The 13,157-nt window shown below is 46.5% G+C and overlaps 1 protein-coding gene across 21 annotated transcripts in view; it reads left to right on the top strand.

Annotated features, from left to right (window-relative positions):
- Positions 1-13,157, top strand: part of sm (heterogeneous nuclear ribonucleoprotein L) — a 443,801-nt gene that overhangs the window by 104,493 nt on the left and 326,151 nt on the right. For 10 of the 21 annotated variants that reach the window (XM_071664635.1, XM_071664627.1, XM_071664630.1 and 7 more), the window contains exon 2: positions 9,979-10,041. The exons of the other annotated variants lie outside the window; for them this stretch is intronic. In XM_071664635.1, coding sequence (XP_071520736.1) covers positions 9,979-10,041 — 63 coding nt within the window. The remainder of the gene's footprint in view (positions 1-9,978; positions 10,042-13,157) is intronic. 21 annotated transcript variants of the gene reach the window in all.

Genomic DNA, 13,157 nt, shown 5'->3' with positions numbered 1-13,157 from the left:
GAACCCAACATACTGATTATTATAAAACCAGTGTAACAAAAACTATGGTTACCTCTATTGTGTAGCTGTTTCAGTTCTCGCTATCCTGAGCAGTTAGTCAAATGTAGAGGGAGGGGTCTCAACCTGCCCCTGTATGGAGTACTCTTCCCATATCTGGGGTGTTTCCTCTTCCTCAGCCGAAGTTCACAGTCCAAAGCCTTCCCCCAGCTCAATAACTCCTGCTTTCTTCTGTCCCTTGAGCGTCCTTATCTTCGTCTGCTGTGATTTCATTTCATCTGTTCTACAGGTATTATTTCGGTCTCTGTTCTCCAGAGCTGCCCTCCCGTGACCCGGCCCTTCCCTTGTAAACTGGACCCGCCGCACGCGAGTGGTTGCTGCTTCCCATTGTTTTTCATTTGTGGAGACCAGCCACTCGTAGATTGGTCATTATGATAACCCTTTCCTGCAGCCCTGTGATTTTTATTTCTCCTCTGTCATCTTCCACCTCATCCTTTAGCCTCTCCACATTAAGGAAATTTGGTCTACAGACACTTGAACTGAGATAGATCCTTCCCTCCCTTCTTCCTATTTGGTTAAAGCTCCCTTTATCTTCTCCACCGCCGACATGGCTTCGATTGGGGCATGTCGACTACTGTTTAAAAAAAAAAAAGTCTTTACACTTTATACTGTAAGTACATATACTGTGTGTTTGTATTGTATGCATGCATGTATTTTGTTTGTGTGTATATATATATATATATATATATATATATATATATATATATATATATATATATATATATATATATATATATTGATATATATATGGATACACATAGAGTATTATGTATGTATATGTCTTGCATGTTTGTATATGTATTTATGTTTGTGGATATTTACACCCAACAAATAAAGTATCTGTACAGATGGACAGTGGACTTTTGGAAAGTGAGCGCTGCGACTCGCTGTTGTCTGTGCTCGGTTGATAAACGTAAAGTTGAGACATTCATATTAATTATCGTTGCTGCTCACTGTGGTCATTACACCTTGAAATGAAAAAAGTACAAGCATTATAAATATGCATTATGAATGTTTGAAAACATTAATCCACATTGTATACTGTTTTTACCTCTTTTTCAATATATATATATATATATATATATATATATATATAAGGAAAGCAGGGCAATACCATAGAGCATTTGTCAGATATCCTTCTTCCATTTAGTCATACTGTGTAACACACAAAAATGTAAGATACTTTTTTTGTTGGGTGTACATTGATGTGGCTATTTACGTGATTAGATTTATAGTCGAGACACGAAATATGAAGCATTGTTGATCTCCACGTAGCGAGGGAGGCTATTCTCCAGGTCTTTGCTGAAAGTATCAAAGAGTTGTCTTGGACGGTAGACGTACCCACTAAACTGAGAAATTGTCGTAAAGGAAATTGGGAAGAAACGTGTCAAGAGCTCCGTTGGTGAGTTGGAAGGAATGGGTTGGGTGGTTCAGAACACTTTTCTTCAGGCGAAGTTGACATCACGGAGCACCCAGAGAGAGAGAGAGAGAGAGAGAGAGAGAGAGAGAGAGAGAGAGAGAGAGAGAGAGAGAGAGAGAGAGAGAGAGAACTGTGTGTGTGTGTGTGTGTGTGTGTGTGTGTGTGTGTTTGTGCACTACTAGGTCCGTATGGAGGGTACAGTAGTCTGCTAATCTGTTTTTATCTCAGAATTTCATTCGTATTCTCTTCATTTGGAACAATTCATTGTATATAGGCTTTCTGTTTGTCACACACACACACACACACACACACACACACACACACACACACACACACACACACACACACACACACAGTTTGCCAGCTTATGCCCGATGTGGCACTCTTAACAAAGACCTGTGTTCACTCTTCTCTCTCATAAACTTCGTTTTCATCCTACACTCTGTACATTATTATGCTCTCACCTTAACGCATACCTCGGCCGCACCGCCGCTACAGATATTTACGTTCCACCTTAGACAGAATCACTTTTAGCTCACCTTTAGTCGCAGATCTGTGTACATACGTGTCGAACTTCCCTCCCCCTCCCTTTTTCCAGCACCTCCATCCACACTTAGTGTCTACACTCCATCCAGTCGTCTACCACGCGTCAATATAGACCTCACCACCTTTTTAGAAAATTGGGTCCCGCATCTTCCTAATGCTGTTTTCACTCTACCCACCCTTCACAAACCATCTTTCTTTTTTTCGCTGCCTTTTTCATTTCTAGTCACAGTAAGTAAGTATTCGTCTCTGCAGCTCATACTTTTAGCTTGTCTGGAGAGTTAGCAAAGTGTAGTTTTAACAGTCACACCATAATGTTTGGTGTAAGCCCTACCGTCACGCGAGAGTCCCACACGCACCTATTAATTAAATTTTCCCCTTCGTTCCGCCAGGCCTCTTCCATTCTTATCCTCGCTTGCCTAGCAGCGTGACCTCTCATCTCTCAAACAAAACCCCCTTTTCCACCAGAGTTCTCAGTATTCGGCACTCCCCACAACACCTTAAAGTCGTTCACAGGCTAATCATGATGGAAACTGCGCCTGGCCAAAACACCAAAACACAAGAACTCTTTGCACGCACTTAAGACTGGCCTGAGCAACCTCCTGCAACACGATTGGTACTCATTATAACCCACATGCTTGGTCATATATATACATATACTGTAGCAGGATAACCGTGCCTCGACGACATGTTGTCCACTAGGCTCTCTCTCTCTCTCTCTCTCTCTCTCTCTCTCTCTCTCTCTCTCTCTCTCTCGTGGTAGTATAGTGTGGAACAACCCGTCTAATGCTAGGACACAGTAGGACCACTCATCCCTCTCTCCCGTGCCTTATTTCCCAAAGGCTTTGCCTCTTCTCGCTCCCCATCCCATTTGTGCCCAGCCCCCACCGTCCGTTCTGTATTTATTTCCGTTTTAACGCTGCTGTTTCACCGCCGATGGGATGGGCCTTTTCCACCGACTCCACTCTCAATTCACCTGCTCCCTCCGATTGCTGATATCCCATTCATCGTTATTCACAACCCCTTTCGCTTGATTACTGTGAAATGCTCGCTGCACCTGTCACATACTCTGTAATGTGTTCTCTCTATATCGTACACACACACACACACACACACACACACACACACACACACACACACACACACACACACACACACCAGCCTCGTCTTGGTGACTGTCATGGAAGCTGGTTTTCCTTTGATTTTCGTACACCATCTTATCTGTATCTTGCCCTCAGGTCTGTTCTCCGTTGTCCATCATGATCATCGGATTTAATCTACCAGGTCATCCCAACTTTTCTCGTGTCATTTTTCGCTTTCTTTAGCATCTTCCTTAAGTCATTTTCCACTTAAACATCTTTCTTAAGTCATTTTCCACTTTAGCATCTTACTTAAGTCATTTTCCACTTAAGCATCTTCCTTAAGTCATTTTCCACTTTAGCATCTTCCTTATGTCATTTTCCACATAAGCATCTTCCTTAAGTCATTTTCAACTTGAGCATCTTCCCTAAGTCATTTTCCACTTGAGCATCTTCCTTAAGTCATTTTTCCGCCGCCTGTAGCATCTTCTCTGTTATTCTCCCAGCTTGTTCATTCTCCTTTTTAATCCCAGTACCAGCTAGAATGGTCAGTGTACTGTGTGATGTGCTAAACCCTCTCTCCTAACAACCCCCCCCCCCCCCTCACACACACACACACACACACACACACACACACACACACACACACACACACACGCACCTCATACACACTCAAGTCATGTCGATCGGTGTAGCTCAGTGTGTGTATGTGTGTGTGTGTGTGAACATCATCTTGTTGAAAATATGTGGTTCCTGCTCCCGTTCTGTCTAATGAAAGCTTAATCTCGCCACCTGTAGTCTAACGAAAGCTTGATTTCACCACTTGTGCTGTCTAACAAAAGCTTGATCTCATCACCTGTGGTCTAACGAAAGCTTGATCTCACCACCTGTAGTGTCAAACAAAAGCTTGATCTCACCTCCTGTAGTCTAATGAAAGCTTTGTCTCCACCTGTACTGTCTAACAAAAGCTTGACCTCATCACCTGTAGTCTAACGAAAGCTTTGTCTCCCCCTGTACTAACAAAAGCTTGACCTCATCACCTGTGGTCTAATGGAAGCTTTGTCTCCCCCTGTACTAACAAAAGCTTGATCTCACCACCTGTAGTCTAATGGAAGCTTTGTCTCCACCTGTACTGTCTAACGAAAGCTTTGTCTCAACCTATACTCCCTGACAAAAGCTTGATCTCACCACCTGTAGTCTAACGAAAGCTTTGTCCCACCACCTGTGCTGTAACGAAAGCTTGATCTCACCACCTGTTCTGTCAAATAAAACCTTATCTCATGACTTGTACTGTCTAACAAAAGCTTGATCTCACCACCTGTGCTGTCTAACAAAAGCTTGATCTTACCACCTGGTATCTTAAAAAAAAAAAATTATTCCATCTGTTCTATCCAAAGCTTGATCTCACCATCTGACTGTCTTAACAAATGCTTGATCTTACCTTCTCTAATCTTACGAAAGCTTTATTCCACCTGTTCTAGACCTCGCCACCTGTTTTGCCTATCAAAAGCTTGATCTCACCCCCTCTTTTGTTCATCGAAAGCTTGATCTTACCACCTGTAGTAAGAGAGAGAAAAAAAAGCTTGGTCTGGCCACTTACACTGTATGACATACTTGATATCCTCACCTGTGTATTTAACGTTCCTGATCTCCACCTAGACTGTGCAACAACCCTGATCTCGCCACGTCGGTGCTGTACGGCATGGCTAATCTCACGCCTAATCTCACTCCCCCACCCAGTCTTGTTTAACAAGTCTGATCTCGCCAGGAGTACAGTGTTAGGAAGCCGTCCCCCTCACCACCACCACCACCTCCTCCTCCTCCTGATGATATCACACACGCCAGTCTCCCATCTCAAGTCACATGTTCCCATCTCAGTCAACATGCTCCCATCTCTTGTCCCTTCTCTTGTCAACATGTTCCCATATCAGTCACATATTCCCATCTCTTGTTTGTATCTCAGCCATCATGTTCCTGTGTCAGTCACATGTCCCCATCTCTTGTCCCATCTCTTATCAACATGTTCCCATTTCAGTCATCATGTTCCTATCTCAGTCACTTGTTCCCATCTCTTGTCCCATCTCTTGTCCCATCTCTTGTCAACATGTTCCCATCTCTTGTCCCATCTCTTGTCAACATGTTCCCATCTCTTGTCCCATCTCATTAACATGTTCCCATCTCAGTCATCATGTTCATATCTCAGTCACATGTTCCCATCTCTTGTCCCATCTCTTATCAACATGATGTTCCATCGCTTTAACCCCCGGACCTGACCCAACGTCCCTCGTGTGTATGTAGATTTAGCTTTGCTCCTCCGCCATTTCCATTCTCTCCAGACAGTCATCGTTTATTCTTCTCCACATTCCATTCAGCAGTGTGTGTGTGTGTGTGTGTGTGTGTGTGTGTGTGTGTGTGTGTACATTTGCTCAGCCGGTTGGTGGTGGTTGCAGGCACGCCTCCCTCAAGTCCAAGGCCACATGTACCTCCTGGGATTGCCTCCTGGGATTGGGTGGCCAGGTGTGTGTGTGTGTGTGTGTGGGGTTGGTGGTGGTGGTGGGGGAGTGGTTGAGTTTTGTCGAATTGGCGTGTTCATGGTGAGTCACGCGGGTGGCTGGTGGTGGTGAGGGGGTATGACGAGGATTTTTAGGTTTGCTCCTTAATGGTGCTGTTCATCCTTCAACCTAAGTATAAAAAGATGTGTAAGTTTAAGAGAGAATTCCACTGAATGTCGAACCATGGCTTACGGTGTGTCGAGATGGAATGGTGTATTTTCTTCGCGGAAGATAACTAATTATAATTATCCATTTTTTTTTTATTTTTGCGAAAACCTCTGCAGCCCGATCGATATTTTCTGTTAATTCCATTTGTCCCTCCATGTTTTTTTTTTCCTAGTGCAGCACCACTGGGATACAATGTTGGGTAAAAATACCTTTAAATTCCTCCTCGATTTCGTGCACAGACAGCAAATATGTATGTTTGTTGCGCGCGCAGTTACACACACACACACACACACACACACACACACACACACACATACACACGCGCGCGCGCGCTCGTAATGTCCCCATGGGTTATTTCAGATAGGTTACCCTGTCATTGTGGACTTTATCCACGGTGATAACTCGTTATCACCCCGTAGCCTCACGCCGTCTAATGTAATTGATGGGGGGCCGTATCTGTGAGCGGAGATCGGATCAGCGCTTCCTCCTCCTCCTCCTCCTCCGCCCCACAGTGCCAACCAGCTGATACCCTCGGGGAGGGGAGGGTGGTTGGTGGGGCTCCTCCTCTCTCATCGCCACGGACCCGTTCCCAGTCTGGTGAGGAATGGCTGGGGGGAATTAGTCGCATTTGTGGATTTGTCTTTTGGGGGGGATGCGGGGGTGGTGGGGCAGGGCGGTAGAGCGACCCGTGGTTAATGCCTCGTGCCACGTCTGATCCCCACGTGGGTTCAAGGAGGTTTACGTAAGATTTTGCGAGTCCAGTACCCCCCTGGTGTAGATGTAACAGTGCCCCAGGATGTGAAGCCTTCTGCCCATTTTCTGTGACCTCCATGCCCATTTTGCACCTTTGGTCAGCTGATGTTATGGGATATGATTTCGCAGGATAGAATTCAGCATTTATTCGGTGATGAATGATATATATATATATATATATATATATATATATATATATATATATATATATATATATATATATATATATATATATATATATATATATTATGGCCTTCGGCGGGTGATGGTCATTAAACGTCGAATCCACATATTCCATATGTCATACATGATGAATTGTCAATGAGTCTGGTTCGTGTCATGCCTTGCTTAGTGTGTGTGTGTGTGTGTGTGTGTGTGTGTAGGAGGGAAAGAGGGGGTGGAGGCGGTTACTGTCCCTCAGGTGGAGTTCCCTTGGCCGGCTCAAGATTTTATAGTGCTGATCGACTCCTCACTCAAACACAAACAAACACTCTCCTCACCGCTGCATTACACGACAGTTTTCCCCGTCATTATCCCATTTTACTGATGCATTCTTCATGCAGACATGTTTTATACATACTCTGCATGCTTCTTCTTGCGTGCGCTACCGCCCCGTGACTTAACACATCTCTGTTGTACCTTCTGTCGGAAGTATGTGCGCCTCACACGTCGCTGCTGTGCTTCCTGTCCTCTGACACTGCTTGCCTGTTTTAAAGCGTTATTACTGTGAAACCTCCTCACTAAACGACCCGTGTTGTGCTGTCTTAACGGTAGCTCGTTGTGCGTTTTTTTTTTTTTTTTTTTTTTTTTTTTTTTTTTTTACCTCCAGCTGCTCCCTGTATTGTTCCGTGTCACATTACTTCCTTTCCTTGTCTCCATGTTCAGGCGTGCCTGTTGTGTGCCCCTTCTTGTATATACGCCCCTCTTGTGTGCCTCCTCATGTGTAGACGCCCCAGTTGTGTGCCTCCTTGTACAGACGCCCCTGTTGTGTGCTTCTTGTGTAGACGCTCCTGTTGTGTGCCTCCTCTTGTACAGACGCCCTTGTTGTGTGCCTTCTCTTGTGTAGACGCCCCTGTTGTGTGCCTCCTCTTGTACAGACGCCCCTGTTGTGTGCCTCCTCTTATGTAGACGCCCCTGTTGTGTGCCTTCTCTTGTGTAGACGCCCCTGTTGTGTGCCTCCTCTTGTACAGACGCCCCTGTTGTGTGCCTCCTCTTGTACAGACGCCCCTGTTGTGTGCTTCTTCATTCCACATGCCCTTCATATGGCTGCTCGTCCCCTGTCTCTGCCGTGCCTCCGCTTTTCGCATGTTTCTGCTTTTGCACCTTTCGTTACACCCCGGGCGTGCTAGTCCCTCTGGTTCCCTTGCTATTTCCGTTTTTTTGTCATGGTATCCAATTCCGTCGCTTCACATGCCCTCTGTTCCCTCCGGCTTTCCCCTAGTCCCTGCCTCGTCCCGTCGTATGGGATTTTGAATCAGATGATTATTTTGATTGGACTTTGAACAGGGAGGGAGGGAGGAGGGCTTAATCTCCGCCGTGTTATGTGCAGAGGTTAACGGTATTTCTTCATGGCGTTGGGTAGCACGTAGACGAGTTGGAGGACGAGGAGGACTTTTGGGTTGGCTCCGTTGCCTACTGTTCTCGCCGCGGTAGTGAGGGTTGGGTGCCACACTGGCGTGGAAAGGGTCGTAGGTTTGTCATGTTTGGAGTTCTCCCCTCGTATCATTGCCGTTGTGAAAAGAGAGTATAACCATCGAAGTGGAGGGCCGTTCCCCCTCTAGTTGTCCTCGCGTTCTCACCAGCTATTGACGACGAACTCCTCGTCTCCCATGGAGTATTGGACACGGCACGTCCGGATATTTCTTCCTCCTTTTGCAATCTCATACTAACCAGCATTTTTCTTCCGGTGTAGCTTCTTGTTTGCGTCTCGAGCTCGTGAGTAGATATCCACCTTACGGTCTCTCTCTCTCTCTCTCTCTCTCTCTCTCTCTCTCTCTCTCTCTCTCTCTCTCTCTCTCTCTCTCTCTCTCCTGCCGTTAACGGCATTCGCCGCCTTTCATATTCAACCCACACGATCGCCCCACCAACACTGCCTGCTTCTGTTGTCATCCCCGACGGTGCTTCCATCAGCTCGCCCATTCGTCGGTCTGTATAATCCAGACCAGCGAGGGAGGTAGCCCTCACCCGGTAGCTTAGGTTCGACCGGCTGCTCTTGTATCGAGAGCCGGTGATGACCACCGCCGAGTGGACTTCGGTCAGTTGAGTGAGTCACTCTAGGAGCGAGGCCTTAAAATAAAGCCCGGAAAGTTGTCTGTATCTGTCAGATTTAGTTGTGGGTAAGAAGTCTAGTTACGCAGCGGTGTGTGTGTGTGTGTGTGTGTGTGTGTGTGTGTGTGTGTAGGGCTACTTGGGTTATGTAACGTTAGCAGATTGGAAGCAAATCGTAGAATAACATCGCCCAAGGTTCTTAGCAAGATAAAGACTCCGCTTTGATCCGCGATTTATTCAGGGCAGGTTTACTGGTGCTGAGGCAGGCAGGCAGGCGGAGAGAGAGAGAGAGAGAGAGAGAGAGAGAGAGAGAGAGAGAGAGAGAGAGAGAGAGAGAGAGAGAGAGAGAATATCTTTCTTTTACGTTCTAGGTAGTTTCCCCTTGGAATATTTGATCGTATTTTTCAGCCGCTATTTTTTCTTCTTCCGTATCCGTTCCGTTATCAACGTCTACTTTCTCCAGACAGCGTTGCTCTTCCACTTGGTATCATCGTTGTTAGAGAGAGAGAGAGAGTGGCGCATCGAAGACTTTGCACCCTCCGCCCGTGGGTATAATCTCTGTTCAGATTCCGTACGTAGGAGGATCCTCACCTCGCTCGTCCGTTGGCGATTGACTTTAAAGTATTGGTGACCCACATCAGGGTCTGGCCTCCCTGAGAAAACTCGGGGCTTAGTGCGCCGTTGTCTGTGGTAATTTATGGCGCATTAGTGTCGGGAGTGTGGGCAGGTGGTGGCGGTGGTTTGGGGAGGGAGGGAGGGAGGGGAAACAATTCCCAGTTACGGTGGCAAGCATTGTGAAGGCGAGGCTTTACCTGGCATTGGTGGCGCGGGTTCCATGTCTCGTGCACTGAATTGGCATGCTTTGGCGCGCGCGTGTGTGTGTGTGTGGATGGTCGTGGCTGTGTGTTGTGTAGTGTCTTGTCCCCAGCTGTAGTAGTGGGAATTAGGGGTGTGCTGCAACGGTTTTTTGATCTTTTTTTTATGTTAAGTGTACCACAATTCTAACCCATAGTTGTTGTATTGTAATGCAGATATTAGTGCATGGTGAAATATGTCTTATAACAGCAAAAAAAAAAAAAAAAAAGACGACGCGCGCTCGAGTGATCTGGTAGATAATGCTCTACGTCTTTCATTTCAGAGCTACGTAGACTATTATTCTGAAAATGATTATTTCCGCCCTGATTATAACGCCGATGAGAATGTGAGTATCACCATTGTAGCTGTTTGGGACGTCCTGGTGGTGGTGGTGGGTGTACGCACGCGCACACGCACGCACGCACGCACGCCGACACACTTATCTTGTAAGCTGTGCTGGCCAGGTGGGTGGACGAGGTTTGTAGCTGTTGGTCAGTCGGTCTGCTGAGCGTCCTGGCCTGCGCCCGCCGCCGCCGCCCCTCAACGCTGCTGGATTGGGCTAGGCTCGACCCAGGCTGATGTAGTCGGCCGGCCAACTGTTACCTCCTTTTTTTTTCTCTCTCTTCTGTCGAGAGTCTTCACACTTCCGTCGACCCACAGTGTCCACAAGGCTCCCTCAGAGAACCTGTTGGGGAGCGGACGGGATTGTGAAGCTGGAGGCAGGCAGGCAGGCGTCATGTGAACTTCCCTGGGAGCGGCCTCAGAACTCACTCCAAACGAGACCTTTGTGTTGCCTCTCTCTTTTGCAGTAGCAGCACAGTAGCTTTTTGGCATCCATTTCTTTTGTATCCTGCACATTCACGTTATTTGAGGCTTAGATTATTATTTTTTTTTCTTTAATATGTATCACCACAAGAGCATGTATGGTCTGCCAACGGCGCACAGTAAAAGGTAGGATTTATATCAGGCATCAGTTGTGAACACTGCGGTATACGAGTCTTGAGCACCAACTTGACAAGACCCTCGGGCACGACCACTCCCACACCCTCCCTTGGTTAGGATGGCCCAGCCCCGCACTCTCTCTCTCTCTCTCTCTCTCTCTCTCTCTCTCTCTCTCTCTCTCTCTCTCTCTCTCTCTCTCTCTCTCTCCTGATCTTTTATTTTTTTGTTTTTGCTTTGCCATATGAAAGGTCGAGTCTCTCTGACGCCAGGCCATCGTCATGTGTATCACCCAAGGGATGTATTGTTATGCTAAAGAGTTTGTCCTGTCGTGCCTGAGGGTTGCTCTGCCTCCGTGTTCTAGGGACTTAACTGTTAAGAGAGAGAGGGAGAGGGAGATAAGTGACAGGACTGGAGGTAAGTAAGGGTTCAGTACGTTTGATCCTGGATGCAGTGAGGAAGCAGCGTCGCAGGAAAGGTGGGCCTTGTTCTCTTGGTAATGTAGGCATTGACATTCCCTGTAGTAGGTGACAGGTTCGACGAGAGGGGAGACGTAGGGTTGCTGTTGTATATGTGAACGGTAAACGGAAGGGAGTTACCCTTCCAGACAGTACTCTGTGTGTGTGTGAGAGAGTAGGTGTTGAACTGTCCCTTTGAACTTCATTGGGAAGTAACATCCTGCGCACGTAGTAGTTATTTAATATTTCACGTAATTTCCTTTTGAAAACTATGCAGAACTGTACGTGTAGAGTTGTGGTTTGAATACGTAGTTTACATTTGGGTTCCCAAATCTGCGGTGCCCATCTCCATGTTCGAAGTCCACGGAAAATCATGTGTAAAACTCCCTCTGTTTGATTTTCAGGAAAGCACAAAGACCGTAGTGGTGTCGCTTTGCTGTGTGGATGAGCCTGGCACAGCAATAGCCTCAGTGCCTGGGTACAGGGTCCTCCCTCAGGGTCACTCTGTTACGTAAATAACGGGGGGGTCGTCTGCAGCGGTGCTCAACCATGATACTGGCGATCACCTCCACAGTGAGCTAAGGTGGTGTCCTCCCTCGCCTTGTTGAGTATGCGTGACGTAAGGTAGTGGGGGTCAGAGGTCAGGAATCCACTGGTCTGGTCGGTCGTGGCACGTCAAGATGGCCATTTAAAGGCGGCTGGGGGGGGGGGGGGTAAAGGGCGTGCCGAATAGTGTGTGTGTGTGTGTGTGTGTGTGTGTGTGGTGCTGTAAACACGAAGCTGGCTGGTTTCGGTAACATGATATCCACTCCCTCCCCCCATTCCTCCATTCTCCTTTTGATGAACGTGTTGGTTGTCGCGACGGACAGACGTTCTCGTCGAGTCCAGGCCTTGAATGATCTGTGTAAAGAAGGATTAAGGAAAGTAGAGAAGCGGAATTAGAAAAAAGAATCATTCATTTGAGATTATGATGTGTGACTGTGTGTTCCCCCGGGGAAATTTTATTGTGAACCCCATGCTCATCCTGTGACCGGTAGCGCAAAAGGATTACAAGGGGGGGAGGGGGGTCATAAAGGGTCTTAGTCCGACTCCAGTGGGTTGATATGTAGAGGCGATGGACAACCTGCCAAGGGGAGGTTAGTGTGTGTAGCTTTCCACAAACTTCAGAGGTTCTTCTTGGGATAGACCGACCACAAGACTGCTCGCCCTCGCAGAGTTAACCTCCCCCCTGCCACAGGTTTATGTTGGTTGTATGTACTAGAGTCGCGCAAGACCAGGGTAGCGACTGACCACCGTTGTCAGATCAACACAGTGTTCAGTGTTCTGGTCACGCGCTCGCTCCCTGTTGCTGTCACTGGGCTAATTTTTGCACGCCCCTCTGCTTGTTATTTTGACTCGTTCTTGAGTATTGTAACACAATGAAGAAACAGATCAAGGCACTTATGATTTTTTTTTAAGCTATATATATATATATATATATATATAGTGCATATATATATATATATATATATATATATATATATATATATATATATATATATATATATATTATATTTAGTCATGATGAAGTAGTGATTAAGAGCTGATATGCCCGTAAGTTAATTAGTGCTTGCACGCAGTGAATGGTATGCGGGTGAATTATGGCTCGTGGTCTGCTTTACAGTTAGTATGCATGACGCAGGCAGAGGCTGCTCTTCCCCAGCTGATTATATGGCATGCCTCCATGATTCGTTTTTACGTTCTACCGCCAACGTCATCGGTTGATGTTATTTTTTTTTTTTCAATGTCTGTGGCGTATCTTCTGTGGTAACGTACGCTTCCTGGAGTTTGTGTTGTGACGACGCGGAGAGAGAGAGAGAGAGAGAGAGAGAGAGAGAGAGAGAGAGAGAGAGAGAGAGAGAGAGAGAGAGAGAGAGAGAGAGAGATTCTTGAAGGTTGTGCTTTACATATCTGATACAGTCTTTCGAGAAACGTTTTAAGCTTGACGTACACTTTGTGAACGAATGAAGAACAGTTTGGATTTTGAGAACCCCTATTGTTTATTGATTTCTTGGCGTCTTTTTCC

Source organism: Panulirus ornatus, chromosome 9 (assembly GCF_036320965.1).
Source record: "Panulirus ornatus isolate Po-2019 chromosome 9, ASM3632096v1, whole genome shotgun sequence".
NCBI lineage: Eukaryota > Metazoa > Arthropoda > Malacostraca > Decapoda > Palinuridae > Panulirus > Panulirus ornatus.
Note: the sequence above shows the minus strand (reverse complement) of the source record. Positions and strands in the feature narration are given on the sequence as shown.